This window comes from Lottia gigantea (genome assembly GCF_000327385.1).
Source record: "Lottia gigantea unplaced genomic scaffold LOTGIsca_128, whole genome shotgun sequence".
In the NCBI taxonomy this organism is placed as follows: Eukaryota; Metazoa; Mollusca; class Gastropoda; family Lottiidae; genus Lottia; species Lottia gigantea.
The window spans coordinates 566,752-575,817 of NW_008707390.1; the positions used below are offsets into that span (position 1 = coordinate 566,752).

The 9,066-nt window shown below is 30.4% G+C and overlaps 1 protein-coding gene across 1 annotated transcript; it reads right to left on the minus strand.

Annotated features, from left to right (window-relative positions):
• Window positions 1-4,826: 4,826 nt before the first annotated feature.
• Window positions 4,827-7,183, minus strand: LOTGIDRAFT_138633 (hypothetical protein; the record flags this gene model as incomplete). The annotated part of the gene is made up of 2 exons (XM_009048775.1): window positions 4,827-4,982; window positions 6,713-7,183. 2 exons carry the CDS (start codon window positions 7,181-7,183, stop codon window positions 4,827-4,829), a joined length of 627 nt encoding a protein of 208 aa, XP_009047023.1.
• Between the last annotated feature and the right edge of the window lie 1,883 nt (window positions 7,184-9,066).

Here is a 9,066-nt window from a genome sequence, read left to right on the forward strand (position 1 = left end):
GACAGAATTCAATTATCTATATTTTAATATTGATATTTATTGATTTAAGGCATCAACATAGTAACACCTGGTCTAGCTTTCATTTCCTCACTCTGACTTCACATAAATATCACTGCTATGGTCAGTGATCAATATTGGAATAAAAACTTCAGAACTAAAAACTGCTACAGAAAACAGCATAACATATCAATTTCAGGTCACGTACAATGATTATTTAAACGATGTTCACAAATATATGCAATAAAGGCTGTACCAAAACAATGTTGAGTCTAATAACTTAACAGCATGAAATGCTGTAATCTGAGAAAAGAATTATATAGACATACCTGCAATGTTGTTTTAGACGATGAGTAGCATCTGTTGGTGAAGGTGGGGAAGAATAATCAGAACCATCAGATGAATGACCAGATGAATCTACAAATTATAATAAAACATATTCAAATCTAAAACTCATAATTGGTGTTTTACAAGATACTTCTATAGCAGCACAATGGTCATTTAAGAAAGCGAATGTAAGTCCAACATCAGTAGGGACGCAAGCTGAAAAGAGGCTGAAGATTCCATATCATGAAACTCTGAGTAATTTCATGATACAAGTTCTATTCTAATATTTCTAGACTTTGACATTACATATATACTGGTACATGATATAATCAGTTGTTTCAAGCAAATTGATGTTAAGTAGGTCAATGGTAAGAGTCATGCTTCACATTGCATAATAATTTAATAACAGATTGTTAGGTACACCTGATAACTCTTTAATGCATTATACATAATATACATAGTAATAATACGACTTACTTTTACTACTAAGACCTTTCATAGAAACTAAAGTTTGTGCTACATCTTGTATCTCTCTATCTGTAAAGAGAATCAAATAATATTTAGATATTCAACTTTTTATATAACAACTTTTACTGATGAGTTTTCCATACTTTTAATATTTTTCTCACATTCTTCAGTACATTTTATCTTCAGTAATGCTTTCATAACCAATAGAATTGAATAGGTGCAGGATATCTTCAAGAAACAGTTTTCAATTTATATTTCAATCCTGTATTTGTGCATTTTCTTTATCATATTTTCATAATTTCAGAAAAGAACCAAAGAAAAAGACATTATCAAATATATTTCAATCAAAATAGTTGGACAAATTTAAATTGGAATTCTAAGAAGTTAGACAGTACAGTATAGGGTACTACATTATTTTAATAATTCAAGTATAATCATCATAATTTGTTATATTGATAATAAATGAATATGGTGCATCATGATTTATCAGTTATAAGATAGAATAATGATAGGAGGTAAATGTCAGGTGGGTGTAACTAAATATTAACTAACTCTATGATTATAACATACATTATCAGCCTGATTCCATTTTCTACTTTTTTTCTTAAAGGAATACCACGTCTTAGGATGAGTTCATTAGTGGACTTACCTGGTGTCAAAACTATACAACAGAATCACTCTGTAATCCAATAAACCGATATATCGTGTAATATAGAGATTCTATTCTTTAGTCAAGGCACCTGGTAAGTCCAACTGATAAATATATTCTTAATGACCAAGTTTTAAACTTTAAATTTAATGTTCATTATAAGAGGTAGTGAATATTATAGATCAAGTATATTACTTATTGTTAGTATCAACTGTTTTGCTGTCACCTTAAAAAAAATTCAGATTCAGTAGATTAATTAAAGTCCTGTTTACACGAGTTCAAAATTCCAGTGTCAACTCTGTTCATGTTTACACGAGGACAGTCTGCTAGGTCGCCATTATTACAGCTTATGACGTGGTAGTAGCCATCTGTCGGCATAAACTGCTGAACCCAGGTAGCATTGAACAACTGTTCCTGGGCCGACACTTGGTGGACCCAGAGATTTTACTCGTTTAAATGGCCCTATAGTCTAAAACTGCAACCGAATAACAAGACTTGCTCAGATACAATCTTATTGTACCTGTCATCAGGACATTTTCAAGCTTCATAATTAAAATAGATGGAATTCATTGTTAATGATCGATGAAAATTGGATGGTGATTCTCTGGTTATAAAAGATATAAAATTACATTGAACTGTCTGGTAAGGAAATGATCATGGTAACTAATGTCAACAATACCATGGCAACAGATGTAAACAGTTTAGTTTGTGTCTGGTGTATGTAGTTAAGTGTTAAAAGTAAAATTATCGTGTTTTTTATCAATTTCTCTCTACTCATTACATCTCTTATTGATGTTATAATGATAGCTTTTACCTTATTATTGATACTACACAGTTTGAATCAATAGAAGAATCTACATGTATTAATATAATAAATTGAAATATAAAGTCAATATCTCATAAATATTCTATTTATAAATACTTTGAAGTCAATTTATCAATCAAAATCTATCAGGAGGGGCATAGTGACATCTTTCTTAAAAGAGGGATTTATGTTGCATCAGCTGGTTTAACATTCATAGGGAATAAAAGTATTCTGATAACTACCTTAACTTTTTTTTTTTTTTTAGTAAATCTCCTTGATTTTACTGAAAAGTTATTTAAAATCTGTTACTAATGTAACTAATTTTCTCAGTAACACTAGGAAACTATTATCTTAAAAGCAGTTGCATGTCACACAGTTAACTTTCATTGAAACTTGTTTTACTGCAATAGTAAAGTAAAGTAAAGAAGTTATTAGTAAAACAATTAACTTACCAATACCTGCATTAGAGCCAGCTAATCCCAGTCTTTTACTCAAAAATGGAAACAAATCTGAAAATAGAAAGTAGATTAAATATGATAAAGCTAGGAATAGATCTATCTTCAAAGATCAAGTGGTAAGAGAAAAATATAAACCATCTTAAATCATGGCTATTTCTATTTCGGCAATCGGTGAATTAACATTGAAAAGAGAATTTTGACTACCAACTAAGGAAAGAAAATACTGTTCCTAGAGATGATTTTAACAATAAATGAATTATTGAATAAATCAGTAGAATACTTACGAGGTGAAATAGTGTTTGGTGCTGGTCTCGTTGTTAATGGTAATGGTCTGTTAATACTGAAATAACAACAAATTCATTAATCATTGTTTTGAATTAAATTAGAATTATAACAATATTTATTCATAATGAGTTAGGGAACAGGCTTTTACCGATATGTGTTCCTTTTTACAATTCTATTACACCTTAGATAAAATTAAAATTTCAAAATTGTAAGTCTTACAATAGCACAAACCCCTGGAAATAACTTTATTTCAGAGCCTTCAGCAATCATGAAATTTTATAGGTTATTGAATCCACACTGAGTCATTAACTTTAAGCACTCAATCTCTTTATCACAGACAATCAATAATTCATACATCTTAAAACTTTCTTTTATTCCACTTAATTCAATAACATTTAACAATAGCGTGCCTGATGAGAACAATAAATAATTCATACAGGTATAATGGGAACGTTTAGTTATACACAGGTGTAATGAGGACGTATAAAAGAATCATGTCTCAGACGATCGATCTTGAGTTATAAATTTTTAACTAAAGACAATTCTCGCACGTCCTTACAAGATAATAATATCACTTATCACATACTTAATTATTATTTATTACAGAGTTATTGAATTAGTAAGTTTATGCTAAAATCAATCTGTTTTATCATTTTCAGATTCAACATATTCAGCTGTATCTTTTAATTTCAAGATTCCTTAATGTTTTGGACTCGAGCACATTTGATTTAAGAATATCATTAATATTTTTGGACTTAATTTAGTAAGACAGCAATTCATTTCTTTTTAATATCCATATAAATATGCAGATTTTGTTTAGCTAGATATAAGCCTTTAACACCAAGGATTAATAAAGGAAAAAGTTATATTAAAAGATTCTCTCTAACCAACTGTTTGACAAAGAATTTGTCAAACTAAACCACTGTGTTCAGACAAACAATGTGAAGCAAAGAATAAGAGGCTGGCAGGCAAATATTGGGGTCAATAAACTTATAAACAGTCTTTCTTAAACACAGGGCAAGTTAGCATCTGCCATTACTCTCTTCTCTAATGTTTGTGTTGTCATGGTAACAATCTTGTGAGATTTTGGTTAAAGCTTGTCGATTTTCCTCTTTACTTCCTACAAAATCTCTGTTTGACAGACAATTCATAATATTTCTTATGAATTCACCAGTCAATAAACCAAACATTATTTCCTTTACCACAGAAATTTAATATGACTACAAAGTTATAAGACACCGATGAGAGAGTTCAGTAATATGGCTATTTTAAGATGATGTTATTGTCCTTAGCTAGTCTCCTCACAGTTCTAAAGTGGTTTAATTGATCTAGATAATTAACAAGGGAAAAACCAGTTAGTAATATTACGTAATGATATTATTATTCAAGCAGGAAGTAGCCTCAAGGTTTCTACAGTAGGTTACAATAACAAATCTCAAGAGCAGAATTTTTTCATAACTGTTTTTATTCACTGTAAACAGATTAATTCTCTTTTTTAAGGAGCAAGTGGGCACCAATTTGAACGAACCGTTCTCAGAAATGGGTATTTTTTAGGTAAGCTAATCAGCAGTAGCGTTCACAGCTCTACATTGAAATATGAGCCTTCAAATCCACGTATGACCAAAATTATCTGTATCATTTTAAAATACTCTTTGATATAATGGAAAGACACATATAGAAATAGTGAGTAAAATTCCTAGTTTGAAGTATTTTTAAAGGAATTATGCAATTTTCTTCTATTACTTCAAGACTAAAATAAACTCCCCCCCCCCCGCCCCCCCTTAAAAAAAATGGTGCATCCTTTAATCAGATATTTTCAGCTAATATAATAAAATACCTACCCATAACCTGGAAGCCCTGTAAATGACACAGTAGTGGGAGCTGACATCATCTGTAATTGATGATAAGGGTGATAGGGTGTTTTACGTAATGCTTGTAGTAAATTGGGTCTATAATCTGGATCTATACACCATAATGAACCTTTACCAATTGTCTGAAATATACAATATCAGAACTCAGGAGATCTGAAATGACACAGATTTCTTATTTTTAGCCAGATTTCATAAAATGTTATGTTGGCAAAGGTGGACAGTACGCTGGAGACTTTTAGTTTTATTCCTGCATGAAATGATATCAATTACAATAGTACTTTAGTAATTTTTTTTATAACAACTGAAATTGTGTTGAACGCTTAGTGAATAGTTAAGAACACAAACAAAGACATTTAATCATTATAATATATAATTATATATGTGTTTTTCATTTCATTCAGTTGATTTTTTATTATGTTACAATGTTTAATATTTTAAACCTATGTTCCCTTTATACTTCATATATATATACTAAATGATAATTGTCAACAGTCACCACTTTAAGGTCACATGATTTATTTCCTTTACAACTACTGACCTCGTTTCTATGGTAACTAGTCAAGCTTGGATTTTAATACATCTGCCATTTTAAAAGTAACACTGTATGGGCTCTGTATTGTCACCTACATAATTTGCCCTGTGGCTAGATTTGTATAATACCTGACCCAACATCATTCAAACTTTGGTTTAGTTTGTTGCAAAACATCTTAATATTGAATTTGGTTTAGTTTTGGTTAAGCTTATCTTTTAATTTTCCAAATTTCTAAATTAAAATAATATTATAGAAGTATATCCATTAATATGCTTCTAATTAGCCATGGAAGGATAAATTTATTAATTGGTTGTGAAACGGATCACTATTTACACCCTGAAGTTCAAGCATTACTTTGGACAGATCAGTTGAGCTGAAAAACAATTAAAAGCACCACAAAAGTTAGTTACATTTCCACCTATATATCCTGCAACACCTTTAAACTACTCATAAATCAGTTAACTTCCAGTGGAGCTATTAATGATGACAAGGTCACTGGAGGCTATTTGATATTACACAATATAATTAATATCTAATAACAAGTAGTTTAATTATGTAATTAAAGGAGATAATAATAAGCTGTAAACAGGAACTATAATCAAATGGCACCTCATAAGTTTCTTTATTATTATAATAATTATTAGTAAAACCTACCTTTTAAGTTTTGGGTGTCAAGATCAAACTTCCAAAATATATATTTTAACACTTATCCTTAGCAGGTTACAGTGGTGCAACCAAGTTCACTTTTCATAATGTTTTAAAATATAATCCATGTAAATTTCAACATATTTTGACAATTTCTCATATATACAAGTCAAAGATTAAACTGATATGACAAATTGTTTTAAAATTTTGACACTATTCTGCTATTTCTGTGATCATGCATTTGTTTTGAAGAATCAAGTATTTTCTTCATCATCAAAACTTGTCCAAAATTAAGCTCAGAATTGAATAATACCACTTTATTCAAATTGGCAGATTTTAAATCATAATGTAGAATAATATTATGGTAAAGTGAAACTAAGTTTCCAAGTATTTGATCAACAGTATCGTAATCAATTGATCTGTTCATATAATTATAATTACCACCACCTACAATTATCTTGTTATATTTATTTCCTATTTACTGTATTAGTTATACTACTTAATATTGTTAGATAATTTACCTATTTCCTACCATTATCACTTATTACAGTAAATATATCAATCCAGATTTTTGCTTTGACAACAATTTGAGGCTGTAAAATTTCAGGTTGTGTTCAGTACCTTCAAATTGTCTCCAGTGAGATTTAGAAAGAAATAAACTAAAAATACACTTACCTGACCCTTTTCTTTATCAACCTTTTTGAAGCACTTATTTAATGATAGGTTATGTCGGACTGAGTTTTTCCACCCTGTTGGAGCATTTTGGAAGTATGGGAAATGAGATAAAATCCAATTATAAATATCTTTCACTGGAAGTCGTTTCATTGGAGAGTCCTCTACTGCCATGAATATAAGACAACTAAATGAATATGGAGGTTTACTATTTATATGTTTTTGAGGGTTGTATGGTATATGTGGTGGGTGCGTTTGAGGTAATAGTCCACCCTCAACTTTAGGAAATGCCTCGTTTTCCTTTTGTCCATCTTCACCCTGTTCATCAACAGATAAACTTTTTAGTAAATCCGTTTCCTGTAACCATGACAAACTGGTCAGTTCATCATCATCTAATTCACCCTTTTCCAACCTCATTTCTGCAAAACAACTGGAACTTAATGGATCTTTTAACTCCTCGTCGTCAGAGTCCATACACTGTAATGCTTTAGATAATGCACTTCCAGGAAAACTTTGACTTAGACTGTTTACAAGGCGCTGACGCATACACGCATCACTTTCATCGATGTCTCGAATAGACGCCATGTCTTCTGGGTCTGGGTAATCCACCCCTGAAATGATAAAAGGTTAAGCATTATTGAAAATTTGAGTGATCCAACCATGTCTGAAAAATAATTGACAGGCTAAATCAGCATGTCACCTCTTTCTGAGAACTTTCAGCTCACATTAACATATTACCCATATTAATGTAGTATTGTTTCTATAATTCTTAGATGACATGGAATTATTAACATAAATGTCAAAATATGGATTTTAAGGAAATCTCCCTAGTTACAGTATTTAAATAGTAAAATATATGTGTTGTAAATAACTGCCTATATGTGAAGATATATACTGGTTGTAATCTCAAATTTACTTTTCTTCAATAAATTTACTATGAAACATGTCATACGGTCACTATTAAAAAAATTCAGTTGGTCAGTTTTAAGCCTTATTCATATTGTCATTCTATAAAATGTTTTAATGAAAATAAGACTTATTGATGGTGTCTTTTTATTCACCTGCTTAAACTACCACATGTTACGCCAGATTACCATGGAAACCACATCTTTTGTAAGTAGAGAAAGGACAATTTGACTGTTTACTTGTAAAACATGGTAGTTTGAAATCTATAAATGAAGCTCAATAATGTACTGTACTGTTTATATTTCATTATTCAACTCCAGATTGTTTTATTATTCAAAATTCCTGACATAAACTAACTTTTTCATTGACAAAAAATACCTTTAAACTTATCAAAACAGAGCAAAAATGAAGATATTCTAAAATAATTGATTTGAAAAAGTTCTGTTCAGTTCATCCATCATAATATTACTGATGAAAACTGTACAATATTCATACATTTACCAGTATCATCCAAAAGTTACACTATCCAAAATAAACATCAAAAGTTTAATATCAATGAGGTCACATAAGTATTTCCTCTTCAGCACACAATGTGGTTATGTGAGGTAATTTTGTTATGAACTTATGATAACACTGTCTTCCTGCTACCCTACTGTGATATAATAATAGCTTTTCCTTAATCCAAATTCTATTAATCCTAATCCTATATTATTCTAACCCCTACTAGTTCAGTAAGTGTGGCATGTCCAAACTGCTGGTAATAATAAGTGGCTTATTCACATATCAATGACATCCAATTTGCACATTTCAGAAAAACCTAATAATGACCTTGTTCAAAACAAGAAACAAGAATCTGAATATCCAAAACTTGCACAGGAATCAGCTATTGAAATGTATAGGACATTCAAATACAATTCTCTCTGAAATCCAATTGTTCCTTGACCAATGTCAGTATCCTATCTAAATATCTTAATATGTTGAATAACCATCTAAATACATCCCTAATCTATGGATGGTGGAAAGTCTAAATTTCAAGTAGGTTGTAGACTGTTTGAATAGAGATTAAGTAGAGGAGAGGGAGGGTGTGTATATTGTAATATCTATAATAGTAAGAGATGTAAGGTCACCCTCTCTTATCATTTACCAGATAAAAACACAACCATTCTGTTTTCTTAAACACTTCATACTTATCTCTAATCAACAATTGTTACATTACAAGTGATGACAAGAATCAACATCAGTTAAACATGTTCATTTGGGGACAACTGGCTATCAGCCACTCTCACACAACTATGCTGCTTCTTGTCTTATGGTTGAAATTACTGCCTATTGACTTTAAACTATGAGGTAACAGATGACTATCAAAGATTTTTTTAATGCTGCTACATGTTTTGAACCATCCCATTAAACCCTGACAAGCAAAGATTTCACAATATAAGATGTATCAGTAA